We start from the raw sequence: 19340 nt of genomic DNA, 5'->3' as shown, positions 1-19340 counted from the left end.
GATGGGATATGTAAGGGTCGTGAACAGCGCCAGATACTGAGTGATCGCTGTGAAGGACGCGGACAAGCCTCACACTCGTGTGATGCAGCGTTATCAACACCTGACAGACAGCGGAAGGCGCCTCATTGTGGGCTTCACCATCATTTCACCTGCAATATCCAGTTCTGTGCGGCTGTGAGATGTGACAGTGGCCCGGCGTAGCACTGCATCAGAATGTGAGGGCAGGCGCACTCTTTGCCAAGATGCCGGTCGATCACGCTGACCACCAGAAGGGAGAATCGCCGTATCATGCACCAAGCACATCTGTTGCCTACACATCTGCACCGACAATCCGAAAACAAGTAATGGATCTACATCTACATCTACATGGATACTCTGAAAATCACACTTAAATGCTTGGCAGAGGGTTCATGGAACCGCAATAATTCTCTATTATTCCAATCTCGAACAGCGCGCGGAAAAATCTAACGCCTATATCTTTCCGTGTGAGCTATGATTTTCCTTATTTTCTTGTGAAGATCGTTTCTTCCTATATAGGTCAGTATCAACAAATTAATTTTGTATTCGGAGGAGAGAGCTGGTGAGTGAAATTTCATGAGAAGTTTCCGTCGCAATGACCTCCACCTAAATCCCACCCTAGATCCTTTCTCATGTCAGTGATACCCTCTCCCTTACTTTACGACAGTACAAATGTGCTAATCTTCTTTGAACTTTTTCGATGTACTCCGTCAATCCTATCTGGTAAGGATGCCACACCGCGCAGTACTATTCTGTAAGAGGATCGACAAGTATGGTATAGGCAGTCTGTTTAGTAGATCCGTCACACTTTCTAAGTGTCTTGCCAATACAACGCAGTTTATGGTTTGCCTTCACCACAACTTTTCTTACGTGTTATTTCCAATTTAAGTTATTCGTAATTGTAATTCCTAGGTATTTAGTTGAATTTACGCCCTTTAGATTTGACTGATGTACCGTGTAACCGAAGTTTAAAGGATTCCTTTTAGCACTCATGTGGATGTCTTCAGACTTTTGATTATTTAATGGTTAATTGCCAATTTTTTACCCTACAATATCAATATAGAATCATCTGCAAACAACCTTCGACGGCTGCTCAGATTGTCTCCTAAAGCTTTTATATTGAAAAGTAACAGCAGAGGACCTATAACACTACCTTGAGGTATGCCAGAAACCATCTCTGTTTTACTCGAAGACTTTCCGTCAATTACTACGAACTGTGACCTCTCTGACAGGAAATCACGAATCCAGTCGCATAACTGAGGCTATGTTTCGTAAGCACGCAATTTCACTACAAGCTGCTTGTGTGGTACAGTGTCAAAAGCCTTCTGGAAATCTAGAAATATGGAATTAGTTTGATATTCCTTGACAATAGCACTCAACACCTCGTGTGTGTTAAGAGCTAGTTGTCTTTCACAAGAACAGTGATTTCTTAATCCTTGTTGAATGTGTATCAGCAGGCCGTTCTCTTCGAGGTAATTCATATTGTTCGAACACAATATATGTTCCAAAATCCTGCTGCATATCGACGTTAATGATATGGGCCTGTAATTTAGTGGTTTACTCCTACTACCTTTCTTGAATATTGGTGTGACGTGTGCAACTTTAGAGTTTTTGGGTACGGATCTTCCGTCGAGCGAGCGATTATATGTGACAGTTGAGTATGGAGTTATTGCATCAGCATACTCTGAAAGGAACGCAATTGGTATACAGTCTGAACTGGAAGATTTGCTTCTATTAAGGGGCTCCGGAAAGGCTCAAAATCATGAAAAGTTCAATTTTTACTTTTTTGCGTTTTCTGAATCTGCAGACTATTACCTTTTAATAGATATATAATTTATTCAATTCCGAAGACTATAACTATTTTTAAATTTTTTTTGAAATGTGTTCTACATGGGCGTGACCCACTGTGGCACTGTTAAACTGCTGTCAAATGGAAAATAATGGTAACAGAGATTTGACTGCAGCGTTCGATGGTACCTGGCATAAACGGGGACACACATCTCTTCACGGTGTAGTATCTGCCACCAGTATGTATACAGGGAAAGTTTTAGATGTAGCAGTAATATCAAAGTATTGTAGATGTCCACAAAAATATAAAGGTACACATGTAAATAATTGCAAAGCTAACTATTTTCAGAGACTTAGCAGCACCTGAACTGTTGAAAAAGTGTATTCACGCAAAAACTCAAAACCCCAATGAAAGTGTAAATAGTGTTATATGGTCGAGAATTCCCAAGACTGTATTTGTTGGAATAGAAACACTTCACTTTGGTGTGTATGATGCTGTTGCGAATTTCAATGATGGCAACATTGTAAGGTGCAAGGTATTTAGAAATATGGGAATGAAGATAGGTTCTAACATGGTACGAGCGATGCTTGCTTTAGACAAGGAACGCCTTCGGGCTGCAGACAGGGCTGTAAAGAGTCTAGAAATACAAGCAAGAGTAAACAGGATGAGGAACAAGAGGAAGCTGGAGGAGGAGTTTGCAGAGGATGAAGATAATCCATCCTATGGACCTGGAATGCACTAAAAAGTTAATCCAATCTTTGTCGCTCGATTCCCAAAACTTTTATTTTCTCATACTAATTACATGTTTTCTAAGGATCTTCCAAACATATTTGTTTCAAACTTTCAGTAAATGTTACACAGTACCTTCTGCATAATTTAACACAGCCTTTTTCCAAAAAACTGTATATTTTTGAATATATAAATAAAAAATTGCAAAAAAATGTTGTGAATTTTGATTACAATTGAAAAAAAATCATCTTTAATAACTGGACTAAAATTTTGTAAAATCCCTGTGTTAAGTTGTAGCCCATATTCCAATAAATAAACTGTAAAAAGTTCAACTTCCTTCCTCAAATACTTTGTGAGGAAAGATGTAATTTATAAGCGTTATTTTAACATTGCAAGTATAGGGCGTTCCGGAGCCCCTTAAGTAATTTAAGTTGCTTCACCACTCCGAGGATACCTAGTTACTGATGTTGGCAGCTGTTCTTGATTCGAATTTTGGAATATTTACTTCTCCTTCTCTGGTGAAGGAATTTCGGAAGGCTGCGTTTAGTAACTATGCTTTGGCAGCACTGTCGTCGATTCCCTGAGACATACTGTGTCATACTGCACCAATGGTCGGAGACTAACAGCAATAGGAGCGTGGAATTACCGTCACAGGCATAGGCCGCCGTGTGCACCGCACCACAAACAGCTACATCTGCAGTGGTGCCGCGAACGGGAAGCGTGGACTGCTAATCAAAAACGTTTCTGCCCCGGATTAACATCGTCGGCGAGTATGGAAGCGACCGTGGGTAGAGATGCCATTGTTCCAATCGTTTGGAAAGGCACACCTGTGTTACTTAGTGCTGGTGTCATGGTATAGAGAACCTTCGGGCATGATGACAGTCGTGATTTAGGAACTCGGATGGAACAACTGTGCGTCAAGGACACCTTCGTCGTAAATATTACCACTCATTCTACAGCATTATGGTGCAATTTTTTAACAGGACAATGCCCATCCACAAATGGTACGTATGTCTCGAACTGTCTGCGTGATGCTGAGATACGAGACCAGCAAGATCACACGCATCGTAATATGTTCTTTACTAGTGAGACGAATTACCATAATGTTCCAAAAGTGATTTTCTTGAACGAATCATAGAATTACCACCATACTTTCTACAGATATGAAACATTCGGGAAAATTCATTTAGCTGCAGAAGGAAGTTTCATATTGATCACGATTTTTTTGTAACTAAAATCGACATGAGTACTACATTCCCTTGCAGGCACTAGACAAGTGGCCGCTGACGTGATACTGCTGCAGTTCCCATCTCACTCGTTCTCTGCCGATGTGGACAATGTCCTCCACTATATCGACTGAACTCCACAAAAAAAGTTATATTAATATGCTGAAACCAAGGGCAGTGGTCGAGACTGCAGAAATTGTCAATCTACCACATTCTGAAAACAAATGGGGTTGACTGGCCTGCTTTTAGTGGAAACTACCGTGGACTGTATACCTTGTCTAACATGTTTAGGAATATGAAGTTCATGTTAACTGACTTTTTGCGTGAATTCTTGATAGAACAATTTCATAATTGCTATGTGATTCTTCAGTTTCTCCCGGCGTATTTGTTGATCGAACGGCCCGCGGGTGTACTGCCGGTTCGTAGTGTCCAACGGGCGCAATGTTTCGGCTATCAAACATGTCGCCATCGTCAGTTGCGCTGACGAAATGAGCTCCTGAGGGCGCGCGGTCGACTTTTATCTCGTCCCCCGCGAGCCGCACCGTCCACGATCAGCGGCCGCGCATCGGTGTTCACAGAGACGCTGGCGTCGGCGTCTGAGATGGAATTGATGTACGTTTTCTGTCCGCCCTCAACGTCATCACAGAAGCCCATGCTAGCGTCTCCACGAACACCGACGCGCGGCCGCTGATCGTGGACGGTGCGGCTCGCGGGGGACGAGATACAAGCCAACCGCGCGCCCTCGGGAGCTCATTTCGTCAGCGCAACTGACGATGGCGACATGTTTGATAGCCGAAATGTTGTGCCCTTTGCACACTATGAACCGACAGTACAGCCGTGAGCTGTTCCTTCGTAATTATTGTTTATATTCTACAGTGAAAGGGAAGCAGGGGTTGGGAAGGGAGTGAGACAGGGTTGTAGCCTATCCCCAATGTTATTCAATCTGTATATTGAGCAATCAGTAAAGGAAACAAAAGAAAAAGAGGTTAGCCGATGACATTGTAATTCTGTCAGAGACAGCAAAGGACCTGGAAGAGCAGCTGAACGGAATTGACAGTGTCTTGAAAGGAGGAATAAAATGAACATCAACAAAATCAAAACGAGGATAATGGAATGTAGTCGAATTAAATCGGGTGATGGTGCGGGGACTAGATTAGGAAATGAGACGCTGAAAGTAGTAAATGAGTTTTGCTTTTTGGGGAGAAAAATAACTGATGATGGACTAAGTAGAGAGGATATAAAATGTAGAATGGCAATGGCAAGGAAAGCGTTTCTGAAGAAGAGAAATTTGTTAACATCGAGTATAGCTGCATCAAACCAGTCTCAGGACTGATGACAACAACAGCAACAACAGCTCAATATTGTTGTTGTTGTTGTAGTCTTAAGTCCTGAGACTGGTTTGATGCAGCTCTCCATGCTACCCTATCCTGTGCAAGCTTCTGCGTCTCCCTGTACCTACTGCAACCTACATCCATCTGAACCTGCTTAGTGTATTCATTTCTTGGTCTCCCTCTACGATTTTTACCCTCCACACTGCCCTCCATTGCTAAATTTGTGATCCCTTGATGCCTCAGAACATGCCCTACCAACCGGTCCCTTCGTCTTGTCAAGTTGTGCCACAAACTTCTCTTCTCCCCAATCTTATTCAATACTTCCTCATTAGTTATGTGATCTGCCATCTAACCTTCAGCATTCTTCTGTAGCACCACATTTCAAAAGCTTCTATTCTCTTCTTGTCAAAACAATTTATCGTCCATGTTTCACTTCCATACATGGCTACACTCCATACAAATACTTTCAGAAACGACTTCCTGACACTTAAATCTATACTCGATGTTAACAAATTTCTCTTCTTGAGAAACGCTTTCCTTGCCATTGCCAGTCTACATTTTATATCCTCTCTACTTCGACCATCATCAGTTATTTTTCTCCCCAAATAGCAAAATTCCTTTACTACTGTAAGTGTCTCATTTCCTAACCTAATTCCCGCAGCATCACCCGACATAATTTGACTACATTCCATAATCCTCGTTTTACTATTGTTGATGTTCATCTTATATCCTCCTTTCAAGACACTGTCCATTCCGTTCAACTGCTCTTCCAAGTCCTTTGCTGTCTCTGACAGTATTACGATGTCATCGGCGAACCTCAAAGTGTTTATTTCTTCTCCATGGATTTTAATACCTACTCCGAATTTTTCTTTTGTTTCCTTTACTGCTTGCTCAATATACAGATTGAATAACATTGGGGAGAGGCTACAACCCTGTCTCACTCCCTTCCCAACCACTGCTTCCCTTTCATGTCCCTCGACTCTTGTAACTGCTATCTGATTTCTGTACAAATTGTAAATAGCCTTTCGCTCCCTGTATTTTACACCTTCCACTTTTAGAATTTGAAAGAGAGTATTCCAGTCAACATTGTCAAAGGCTTTCTCTAAGTCTACAAATGCTAGAAGCGTAGGTTTGCCTTTCCTTAATCTTTCTTCTAAGATAAGTCGTAAGGCGAGTATTGCCTCACGTGTTCCAACATTTCTACGGAATCCAAACTGATCTTCCCCGAGGTCGGCTTCTACCAGTTTTTCCATTCGTCTGTAAAGAATTCGCTTTAGTATTTTGCATCTGTGATTTATTAAACTGATAGTTCGGTAATTTTCACATCTGTCAACATCTGCTTTCTTTGGGATTGGAATTATTATATTCTTCTTGAAGTCTGAGGGTATTTCCCCCGTCTCATACATCTTGCTCACCATATGGAGAGTTTAGTTATGACCGGCTCTCCCAAGGCCGTCAGTAGTTCTAATGGAATGTTGTCTACTCCCGGGGCCTTGTTTCGACTCAGGTCTTTCAGTGCTCTGTCAAGTTCTTCAATCAGTATCGTATCTCCCATTTCATCTTCATCTACCTCCTCTCCTATTTCCATACTATTGTCCTCAAGAACATCGCCCCTGTATAGACCCTCTATATACTCCTTCCACCTTTCTGCTTTCCCATCTTTGCTTACAACTGGGTTTCCATCTGAGCTCTTGATATTCATACAACTGGTTCTCTTATCTCCAAAGGTCTCTTTAATTTTCATGTGGGCAGTATCTGTCTTACCTCTAGTGAGATAGGCCTCTACATCCCTACATTTGACCTCTAGCCATCCCTGCTTAGCCATTTGGCACTTCCTTTCGATCTCATTTTTGAGACGTATGTATTCCTTTTTGCCTGCTTCATTTACTGCATTTTTATATCTTCTCCTTTCATCAATTAAGTTCAGTATTTCTTCTGTTACCCAAGGGTTTCTACTAGCCCTCGTCTTTTTACCTATTTGATCCTCTGCTGCCTTCACTATTTTATCGCTCAAAGCTACCCATTCTTCTTCTACTGTATTTCATTCCCCCATTCCTGTCAATTGTTCCCTTATGCCCTCCCTGAAACTCTGTACAACCTCTGGTTCTTTCAGTTTAGCCAGATCCTATCTCCTTAAATTCCCAACTTTTTGCAGTTTCTTCAGTTTTAATCTACAGTTCATAACCAATAGATTGTGGTCAGAGTCCACATCTGCCCCTGGAAATGTCTTACAATTTAAAACCTGGTTCCTAAATCTCTCTCTTACCATTATATAATCTATCTGATACCTTTTAGTATCTCCAGGCTTCTTCCATGTATACAACCTTCTTTCATGATTCTTGAACCAAGTGTTAGCTATGATTAAGTTATGCTCTGTGCAAAATTCTACCAGACGGCTTCCTCTTTCATTTCTTAGCCCCAATCCATATTCACCTACTACGTTTCCTTCTCTCCCTTTTCCTACTCTCGAATTCCAGTCACCCATGACTATTAAATTTTCGTCTCCCTTCACATGAATAATTTCTTTTATCTCATCATACATTTCTTCAATTTCTTCATCATCTGCAGAGCTAGTTGCCATATAAACTTGTACTATTGTAGTAGGCGTCGGCTTCGTGTCTATCTTGGCCACAATAATGCGTTCACTATGCTGTTTGTAGTAGCTTATTTGCACTCCTGTTTTTTTTTATTCATTGTTAAACCTTCTCCTGCATTACCCCTGTTTGATTTTGTATTTATAACCCTGTATTCACCTGACCAAAAGTCTTGTTCCCCCTGCTACTGAACTTCACTAATTCCCACTATATCTATCTTTAACCTATCCATTTCCCTTTTTAAATTTTCTAACCTACCTACCCGATTAAGGGATCTGACATTCCACGCTCCGATCCGTAGAACGCGTTTTCTTTCTCCTGATAACGACGTCCTCTTGAGTAGTCCCCGACCGGAGATCCGAATGGGGGCCTATTTTACCTCCGGAATATTTTACCCAAGAGGACGCCATCATCATTTAACCATACAGTAAAGCTGCATGTCCTCGGGAAAAATTACGGCTGTAGTTTCCCCTTGCTTTCAGCCGTTCGCAGTACCAGCACAGCAAGGCCGTTTTGGTTAATGTTACAAGGCCAGATCAGTCAATCATCCAGACTGTTGCCCCTGCGACTACTGAAAAGGTTGCTGCCCCTCTTCAGGAACCACACGTTTGTCTGGCCTCTCAACAGATACCCCTCCGTTGTGGTTGCACCTACGGTACGGCTGTCTGTATCCCTGAGGCACGCAAGCCTCCCCACCAACGCAAGGTCCATGGTTCATGGGGGGGAGCTCAGTTTTAGTGTTCTCCAAAATTTCTGTTAAGCCTCACATTTCTTCAGTACTTCCCACACTCCATCTTCAATGCTATACCTCCGTTTCATTTTGTATTTATTTATTTTATTCTAGGCGTATTTAACAAATACTTTTTGCAGCAGTTATGTCACTCTTTACTTGCTTTGATATCGTATTCGTCTTACATATTTACGTTTTCGGTTTTTATTTTTGAGTACTGTAGCTCGGAATAGGACGACGTCCAGTTATTTATTATGTCCATTTTTCAATATACTTCCAGATAACCTGGCGATGCCCTGCCTGGATGGAAAGATTCATTTTTAAGCCAGTAAAGAACACTGTGAACATAGGACTGTCTTTTAGTATTAATCAAAATATAAGATTGCTGCAACATCGGGCCACAGTGGATTGAATTTATTTTATTTTGTTGTGTATTCCTTATTTTCTGTTATGTTATTACATGTGCGTCTTCCCTACAGTAAGCGATTATTATTTATACTACTGATACATAACTTAGTTTGTGTTTTTCCTGTTCCGATTGTCAATTTTTACCCTGGTTCTGCACCACTCTCTATTTGTAATACATCTTCCAGCTATTCCTCAATACTCGCGTCTTGCATTAGTTTCATTTGATTTTGATTGTGAATGTAGTTTAAAATGACAAATTGATTGATGGATTCTGTCTCCGGTTCTTCGGCCGACGTTTGTTTGACGATTTTTACGACGTTTCGACAGGCCGAGAGCCTGGAATTGTCAAAGCTTTGGCAGTGCCAGTTCCTCATGAAGGTGAAAGAAGGTTCGTCAGACAAACGTCGGCTGAAGAACCCGAGCAGAAGCCAAAAGGCAATTTGTCAATAAGTGGCCAAAGCCTTAGCAATTGTTTTACCACACGTACTTCTACTCTTCTGTTGAGAGTAATTCATTGATAATGTTGCCGCCCTCTTCTTCCACATCACCTTCACACACACACACACACACACACACACACACATACACACACACACACTCGTTTTTTGGTGTTTAGCGTTAATGTTTTTGCTGGTTTGTTTCATTTCTATTTACTTATTTTTAAACTTTAATTTTTTGAATTATTAAAAAAAAGAACTATTTGGTTCCACAGGCCTTTTCAAGTTTCAAACAGCTGTGACTTATATATGCAGCCTGAAGCGACGAATGAAAGTTTCTATCAAGTCCCAAAATCGAACCCAGGTCTCTTGTTCACTAGTGGCAGTGGTCAGCGCATCTGTCCAGAGAGCAGGAGGCTTTGGTATAAATTTTCATTTGTCGCTTTTTGAATTACGTTGATGTTACACTGACGGAGAGGACGTTTAGTCTTTGTTTGCACTTCCCTGTGTGTTATAACTTTTACAATGCTCTTCACTAATATAGCACACTCTTTGAGGACGATGATGGCCTTGCACGCCGACACCCGGCTAAAGACATGACTCAGTATTGTAGAACATACGCCTGTTTTGTGCTTTTCACTTACAATTACATGAGACTGACAACTACAGTGCTGACATGTTCCTGTAGGCTGTAGGCTGTGTCTCTCTGTTTGCGGCAGGTGCTGGCGGCGGCCCTATGGCTGTGCGTGTGCTCCCAGCAGACGAACGCCTTCTGGCTGCCCAGCTGGGCCAGTTGGTACAAGAAGCCGTGAGTATCCCGCCTACCACTTACCGCTACTCTGCATGTGTGTTGCCAGTGTATTACGAAGGTTGCCCACAAAGTAATGCACCGCATTTTTTTTTATCAGCCGAAACCAGTGCTATGAAAGCGAAACGCCACGTATGTGTCGCTCGGGATTAGCCGAGCGGTGTAGGGCGCTGCAGTCAAGGACTGTGCGGCTGATCCCGGCGGAGGTTCGAGTCCTCCCTCGGGCATGGGTGTGTGTGTTTGTCCTTAGGATAATTTAGGTTAAGTAGTGTGTAAGCTTAGGGACTGATGAAGGCGGTTTGGCGGAGTTCTACGATTTGCAACGGTCGGGAAGACCATCCACGCCTGTCACACCTGACGTGTTGCAGCGAGCTGATGTCACTCGCGAGGACAGATTGAAGGATGCCATTCGTACAGGACATTTTGAGGACGATGAGGAGGTGATTCGCACAGTGTGGCTCTGCCACCAGGACAAGGATTGGTACCGACAGTGCAAACACGCCCTGGTTTCGCGCTGGAGTAAGGCCATACAACGGGACGGAGATTACGTGGAAAAATAGGGTGTATAGATAAAACACCTTTCTTTCGTATGTGTAATTCTCATTATGATCAACAAAGAATTGTTTAAGAAAAAAAATGCGGTGCACTACTTTCTGGGTAACCCTCGTACTCATCGGGTGACTGCCACAACCTGGTTGCACCGGTCAACACCATTTTTGTGATAAGACGATCTATAACACTGAGTCGATCATTTTGCCACAAAATAAAGATTTTTTAATGAGATTTCTTGTTTCGTTTTGTGACCAGGGCAGTTTTCATTTGTTTTTGTACTTAATGTTAGTTACCGACTACCGAGAAGATTTTTCTCCAACCAAGAATAAATAACGGAGTCACCGTACACACATTGTTTGGACACAATTGGAGATGCCTTTGTGAATTTATGTCATATATTCAACTGCAGATCAGAACTGTTGATATTTTTAAAAATAGCAGGAATCAATATTTGAAAAAGTATCATAGTCTAGAATCGATAAATCGAAATTGATTGTCAATATATCGACGTTGAGAAGATTGACATATCAGCCCATAAAAATATACTGCCGGTTTTAGAGATGTGTATTTAAGTACTGATTTCTTACTAGATATGTTGTGTTGGCAGAAGAGCCAACACCGTGTTACTAGAGGGGGCCGAAATGCATGCGTTTTAGCTCACGCAGGCTGGCGTGAGGAGGGAGGGACTATACTGACGTGAGGTCTGGAACATGATAAGGAATTAGAATTCAGAAAGCGGACGTAAATAGTTTGATACTTAACTTTAATCCATTAATGATGAACGTCGCTCTTTACGGTACATGATTCACAATATCTGTTCAGAATACATTCTTGAAATAACTGAATATGGCGCCTTGCTAGGTCGTAGCAAATGACGTAGCTGAAGGCTACGCTAAACTGTCGTCTCTGCAAATGAGAGCGTATGCAGACAGTGAACCATCGCTAGCAAAGTCGGCTGTACAACTAGGGCGAGTGATAGGGAGTCTCTCTAGACTAGACCTGCCGTGTGGCGGCGCTGGTCTGCAATCACTGATAGTGGCGACACGCGGGTCCGACGTATACTAACGGACCGCGGCCGATTTAAAGACTACCACCTAGCAAGTGTGGTGTCTGGCGGTAACACAACAAGATATTTGTACATCAGTAGGCTAGTAGCCTTCTTATCCCTCTTACAGAAAGAACTGAAAGGAAAACAAAGCACGGTCAAGCTTGGCGATAAAACTTTGCTGAAAATTGCATGTAAGTGGCGCAGTAAAAGGTATCCGATGGATCCGTCGTTCGGTTTTGTCAGATACCAGAATTCTCCAGAACATATCATGTCGACTTTCCTGCTTTTTCGTTTCTGCAGACGGCAGCGTCCTAGCCGTTCTAGTGTCAAAATTACGCCGTGCGCGGCCGGGTAACCCGGGTTCGATTCCCGGCGGGGTTACGGATTTTCTGTGCCTCGTGATGACTGGGTGTTGTGTGATGTCCTTAGGTTAGTTAGGTTTAAGTAGTTCTAAGTTATAGGCGACTGATGACAATAGATGTTAAGTCCCGTAGTGCTCAGAGCCATTACGCCGTGAAGCTAAACGTTGCAGTTTCTGTTGGTAGGGCCGAGCGCAGGATACGCAGCATTCGCAGCATTTCCCCCCACACGTCTCCGGCCACTGCAAAGACCACTCTTATCATTTAGATTTTTGTTCATCATCTTCAGCAGCTGTTTTTGAAGAATGTCGATGTGAAAAAATAGCACACTAGATGCGTTAAAAATTGTTTTTTAACGCTGCTGGTGTGCTGCTTCTTCACATCGGAAATCTTGTTAGTCCAATCACACCGCCATCCCACAGTGCAATCGGACTTCTTCTTTGTGCGACCTTATACTTGCTTCACACATTCACATAGTCAAAGAGAAAGACTAGATGTGATGAAAGCTCAAAAAGTAGTTTCCTTCACACAGTGAAAGTAAAATTATGTTCTACTACGATTTCAAAAGAACAATTCCAAGTACTTATCGAAAATTGCAAAAAAATATAATATAAAATAAAAATATCGGCAGTCGATGTAGCCATTCCGATATCGATACATCGATACATCAACAGCCCTAGAGCAGAGCTATCAGGAAGAAGTAAAGAAGGACGCTAACTGCAAATTGTATAAACAGCACAATATCAACTGTTTTTGCACAAATATTTTCTGGGTTATTTTTTATAAAGTTCTCCCTAAATGTATAAACACAGGTCCAACTTCACATTCCCGTTATACAGTAATGTCGTTAAAATTGTGGAATGCTTCAGCTGCTGTTCCACGTTGAATGTCACTGTTCATTCATTTACCATATTACTCGCATTCTTTTTCTTTTGTACACTTGCTATGCTCAGAAGTAAATAATACATCTTTCGACGTGAAAGTATTTGTTTAATGTTGAGAACTGTGAAGTATTAGCATGAGACAATTACTCTAACAGGTATCTAGATCTACATTCGCAGATGTATTTCGCAGAGCATCTTATGGTGTGTAGCGGAGAGTACTTTGAGCATCACTATCAGTTCCCCCGTTTCCTCTTGCAGTCGTGAATGCTGAGCGCGTGAAACGAATAATCTTGCTTCCATGGTCTTTACGCGAAAAATGTATAGGAGGAAGCGATATATTGGTTGATTCTTTTAGAAACGTACGGTCTCGGAATTTTAGTAGCAAACCGCACCGTAGTACACGGGGCCTCGCTAGTGGAATCTGCCCCGCCTCCGCTTGACGCTTTTGCGCTTTTATAATGAATCTGTGAGGAAACGCAATTGCTCTTCTATGGATCTTCTCTGTTTCCCAATTAATAACATATTCCGGGCTATTATGCCATGGTCGGATGGATTTCATATTAAAACCCGACGTTTCGGCCCAGTTTGCGGAGGAAATTTTCATGGTGGATTGTAGCTTTGTTGAATGTACGGTTCACACCCTATCTCGCTACAAGCTACAGCAAAATTCCGTTTCCCCGAGCTTCCGCGCAGTGGTGTGACGTCACATGTTTTGAATATGCTGTTGACAACGGCCAATTGCGATCGCGTGTTCAAAACATGTCAAATCACTTAACTGCGCGGAAGCTCGGGGAAACGGAATTTTGCTGTAGCCTGTAGCGAGATAGGGTGTGAACCGTACATTCAACAAAGCTACGATCCACCTTGAAAATGTCCTCCGCAAATGGGGACGGAACGTCGGATTTTAGGGTGTAATCCATTACACCACGCACTATAGTCCGGAATTTGTTATTAATTATGGCATTTACGGCCGTGAAAGTTCGCATTTTACAACTTCTCTGTTTCATTTATGAATCCTATATGGTGCGCATCTCATACTCATGAGCAACACTCAGGTATCGGTCAGACGAGAGTTTCGTAAGGTATCTTCAACGTTTGTCTCCTTTCATACGATTAGTTTCATGCGGTCGTTGACTTCAAATCGCTCCGTGCGTATATTCCCAGATGTTTAACGGAAATGACTGCTTCCAGTGACTGTTCGGTAACCGCGTAGTCAAACAAAAACTGATCTTTCGGCCTATTTACGGCTAATACGTTACATTTATTTATGATTGGACCTGCTGCCTACACCGAACGTTAATTCCCCTGCAGGTTTTCCTGGGTTTACCAACAATTTTAAAGCGTTACGGCTTGTCTATACATAACAGCATGATCCGAGAACAGCCTCGTGGAGCACCCGACGCTATCCAGCAGGTCATTCACAAACGATGTTTTAAATGTTAGGAGAAACTAGTGCACGTATTCTGGCTGCTTGGTAAACGGTGTAACGACAACAGCGAGCATTCGGGAAGCGTTAAACTTAATGGTGTCCATCTCCACATTATCCACAATACTGCGTCAGCGAAGTGTCATACAGTGAACGGGGTGTGGGGGGTGGTCTAGGGGGGGGGGGAAGGGGGGAGAAGCATCGTAAATACTCAGCAGAGCCTTACTGCAGTTGTTTGAGATGCAAGAGAGGAATGGAAGCAAACGGGATAAAAAGACGGCTAAAAGAAAATGATTGCAACGTTTCGTGTCGTAACTCTCGTTGACGAACAGCGATAACTAATCATACTTGTAAAGTGTTTCACTGTAAGACGAGGAGGCAGGATACAAACATAGCAGTTACTGGTAGTTTTATGGGAATCAGGTACTGAAGTAAGGGCATTTATTGATTTGTGCCGTTATACCGTCAGATCTCTTCGACGCATATACAGCAAACCAAACAGAGACAGGCAATGCTAACTGTAATGTCAGCTGGCTCCGCAGGGATCTATCGTTGTAGATAAATCTCGTTTCTGCGACTCATTGACCTCTGTTCGACATTGTTTCTGACTACCACGCCTGATGTCACTGTGTGTGACTTGTCCATATCGGGCCAACTGCTACTTAGAAGACACTTGTTAGAACCAGCAAAGTCCGTGCTTTTAATAGAAAAGACTGGTTGTCAGTTCACTAGTGCCGCTGTCGTTTTAAAATTGTATCTTTTTTTTTTTTAATTTGGCACTTCAGGGAAAAAGTATATTAATGTAGAAGTGAAAGAAAATAACAGAAAACCTTGCCCTATCAAGCCATGCTTTCTCTGCATCTTATATCAACTCCCACTCTTGCTAGTTCAAGTTGCTGAAACAATGAAATGAAGAAACACTCCAGGTCACTCGCTATTTTTTTATTTATTCGAATAGTTCTCGCGATATCGTTCTTATACTTACAGCCCACCAGCTGTCGGCATCGTTCGTAACGAAACGGCGTGCTTAGAACTTTGGTACACAGAGCACGAGCCATAGCGGCTTCACACAGCTTATCCGAAGAGCTATGCCACTTCCGTACGGAATTCCTGCAAAATGGATATTCCGGAGATTCGCCGAGCCTCATAGCCCGCGCCCGTCAGACAATGTCAGGAAAGGTCGTCTTGCCATATGTTGGCGGTGTTTGTTCGAAAACAGGAAGGTTACTAAAACAACATGAAGTTAAATGCGTCTTCCGTCCGCCATCAAAATTCAGAGTTCTTCTAGGTTCAATGAACGACAACATCGTTTTCAGTACACCCTGTGTTTATAAGGTTCTTTATAGTTGAGGAAAGTCATACATCGGACAAACCTGGGAAATTTTCAGTGGCCTAGGATTGCCTCAGTACTGGGCAGAATACATAAGGTGATTGTCCGCAGCTCGTGGTCGTGCGGTAGCGTTCTCGCTTCCCACGCCCGGGTTCCCGGGTTCGATTTCCGGTGGGGTCGGGGATTTTCTCTGCCTCGTGATGACTGGGTGTTGTGTGATGTCCTTAGGTTAGTTAGGTTTAAGTAGTTCTAAGTTCTAGGGGACTGATGACCATAGATGTTAAGTCCCATAGTGCTCAGAGCCATTTGAACCATAAGGTGATTTTTTCTACGGCGTACAAATCCTAGGAACTGATCGATGAGAGGATACGGCAAAAAAAAAAAAAAAAAATATATGTAATGAACTTACGTCGGGAAATGTATGGTTTCCATGCTAGAGACCATTTATTGAATCATGCATTGTTACAGAGACCGCGGTCTAATATGTGCTGTACCATGCAGCTACAGTTAAGGCAGGCAATGAAAATGGTTTCCATGTACCTCAACGCATACGTGTACGACGCGACTTAGCAGGTTGTGTCTCCCACGTTCGGATGCAGCTTGGCCGATATGGACAGTGTCAAGGCAGCATGGATACGCCGCTCCAGTGTCTCCACATCTGGAATGGGCTCTGCATACACGATACTTTTGAGATGGCGCCATAACCATAAATCGCACAGGCGGAGATTTGGTGAACGTGCAGGCCATGCAACTGAACCGCGTCGTCCGATCGATCAACCAGGGAAGACACGTTTGAGATGCGTCTGGACGTAAACGGTGAAGTGGGCTGCAGCACCATCATGTAGGAGCCACATAACCCTTCAAACCATCAATAGCACTTTTCTCAGGAGGGGAGGCAAAGTCACCCGCAAGAAACGCCGTTAGTTTCGGTCTGATGGGAAGTTTCGGTCTGTAGGAAGGAATACTCGTCCCAAAATACAGTCGCCAGTTATCCCGGCCCATACATTCCGGCGGCATCGATGCTGATGATTCGCTGTCACCATACCATGGACGTTCTGCACGCTATCCCACAGATGACTGTTATGAAAAGCCGGCCGAAGTGGCCGTGCGGTTAAAGGCGCTGCAGTCTGGAACCGCAAGACCGCTACGGTCGCAGGTTCGAATCCTGCCTTGGGCATGGTTGTTTGTGATGTCCTTAGGTTAGTTAGGTTTAACTAGTTCTAAGTTCTAGGGGACTAATGACCTCAGCAGTTGAGTCCCATAGTGCTCAGAGCCATTTTTTTTTGTTATGAAAATCGAAGATACCACTCCGTGTAAAGGTGGCACCATCTTTGAATAGCATGGATGACACATATCCCGGAATCGTGGCTCCCTGGCGAAGAGACCAGTAACAAAAGTGTTCCCGATGTAGAAAGTCTGTCTCTAGCAAGCCCTGCACACGTCTAAGTGTTAAGGGTAGAATGTTCCAGACAGTCGTCTGGCTTACTCTGTACTGGCGACCAACTGCCTGGTACTGATATGACGTTCGCCTACCACGGCGTTCCTCTGCACTTTTTTCTTTGTGAATGCATTAAAGACGTTGTCCATCGCGATACTCCAACAGAGGACATGCAGGAACGTATCGTGCTTGCTTGTAATTCTCTGCAGCAGGCAACTCTGGAAGCAGTAAATAATTCTTTCGTTCAACAAGTGCACTAGTGGATCGGTGTCCAGGGTCACCACTTTGAGAACCTTTGAATGTTCTACTCCTGGGCAATGGTACAGAAGAATCAAAGTCAAATTTGTGTTATGTTTTTACTTGGTTTTCATTTATTTTCTGTCAGCTCTAGCAAGTGGACTAGTTTGTGATCCCAGGTTCAAAGTCAGTGTTGTGTTATGTAATTAATAATGTTGTGTTTCAGTGAATGGTACACTGTGATACAGTTTTGAATAGGTCTTTAGAAGAGGAAAATGCAGTACCGAATTAAATATACAGGGTGTCATTTAAAAAAGTCATACCCCTGTTCATGTCTTTATAAAAAGCAAAGCTAGAACGAAGGCAATCACGCTGATTGATGTCCCCGTGACGGCTAAAGAACATTTGCTTGAAACATTTTGTAACTTGCATCTGGACAAACAGTTATTTAGGGTGGGCAAGATAAATGGGACACCCTGTATAACGGCTGGGAACGACTTAACTACAAACACATTTGAGGATAAGAAATGAATCAACTGCAGACATACATGAGGACAGTCAACAATCACGGTTGGGTTAACTAAAAAAAGATTATTCAGTGCTTTCAGGGAATTAGCTAGAAGAAGAGAAATCTTGTTGAAAGCCATTAGTCACCAGTCAGTCACGAGAAGAAACCTTAAAATACCTTAAAAAAATCTGATGCTAACAAAGAAAATGAGAAAGAGAAATATAGTGCATCAAAATAAACTTAAATCACTGATTAAATAATGATGTAAATGACATGATTTTTCTCTTCATCCTTAGCATTTTTGTTCAAATAGAATCACAATAAATGATTGAAATCTAACTTACCTAAAGCTAACAGTAAAGAACAGACTCAAATGAAGTAACCAAAATGTCCTCTCAGTGTAGTAAACTTTGTGAATCCTCATTTACTTTTTTGAATCTTATCACATTTTTCCTCATTATAAACATATTACCTCTTCTATGACTCTTCTTTTATCCTCATTATTTATTACCTTCGCTGTCATTCACATTTCAACAATTACCAAAACTACTTCTTCACTTCATTACCACGTTTTTTCTCTATCAGCATCTCATAGTATTACACATTATTCATCAGCCTCTATAGATTTCATCTTCAAAATTACCAACGCAAACACAGCTAGAAAACCTTTTATCACCATGGCTTTTACATATTTAGTTTTATACATATTTGACCACAACAAAATTATGTATTTACTTCATTGCCACATATCTTCTCTATCAGCATCTCACAGTACCACATATCAATCATTAACCTCAATACATTTCATCTTACATCTCCAAAACCACTAGTATTACAAATATAGCTAGAAAACCGAAATACGTACCATAACATCAAAAGCTAAACTTCTCAGGTACACTAAGCAGAGTAAGAAGTTAACTTTCTTCCTGTCTGATCTTTCTCCAGACTTAACACTTCACGCTGGCATATACCTTCGTTTACCTGGTCACATTATGTCCTTAAATTTCACTTTCATCAAATATTGTTTGTGCTAAAAGCAAAAGTTATTTAACCTGAAAATAATTTTACCACAAGCAAATGTGTTCACATACGGTCATCTTACAGTGTTAAAAAGTAAACTACAATGCTGTGGCAGAAAAAATTAAATGTAAAAGGGAAAGATCTAATGTAATGCTTATACATATTACAAGGAAAAAAAGGCAAGAGGCTTACGTACAGCCTTTTCTGTTTTCCTGATCGATATATGGTTCAAAATTTTTCATCAGTCAGTTTCCATTAGGTGAACGCCAATTAATTTCTTCTGTGTAACTTTCCTTAAAATGGATGTTTCACTTTAACTTTCTTTGCAGTAAGAAATCCCTTAAACATACCAAAATAAATATCAATACACAGCAAAGTGGTATCTACAAGACAGCATATTCTCCATGTTACAATGTGATTCATAAGGCTCAAAATACAATAGTAAAAATTACAGCAATGCGCATTTCA

General features: G+C 42.0%; 1 protein-coding gene across 1 annotated transcript in view; it reads left to right on the top strand.

Annotated features, from left to right (window-relative positions):
- The window catches only part of LOC126260291 (uncharacterized), a 146355-nt gene that overhangs the window by 28017 nt on the left and 98998 nt on the right, over positions 1-19340 (top strand). Inside the window, exon 2 of the mRNA XM_049957615.1 lies at positions 9982-10070. Within this exon, the coding sequence (XP_049813572.1) occupies positions 9982-10070 (89 nt within the window). The remainder of the gene's footprint in view (positions 1-9981; positions 10071-19340) is intronic.

This window comes from Schistocerca nitens, chromosome 5 (genome assembly GCF_023898315.1).
Source record: "Schistocerca nitens isolate TAMUIC-IGC-003100 chromosome 5, iqSchNite1.1, whole genome shotgun sequence".
NCBI classification, from domain to species: domain Eukaryota; kingdom Metazoa; phylum Arthropoda; class Insecta; order Orthoptera; family Acrididae; genus Schistocerca; species Schistocerca nitens.
This window is presented reverse-complemented; position numbering and strand designations above follow the sequence as displayed.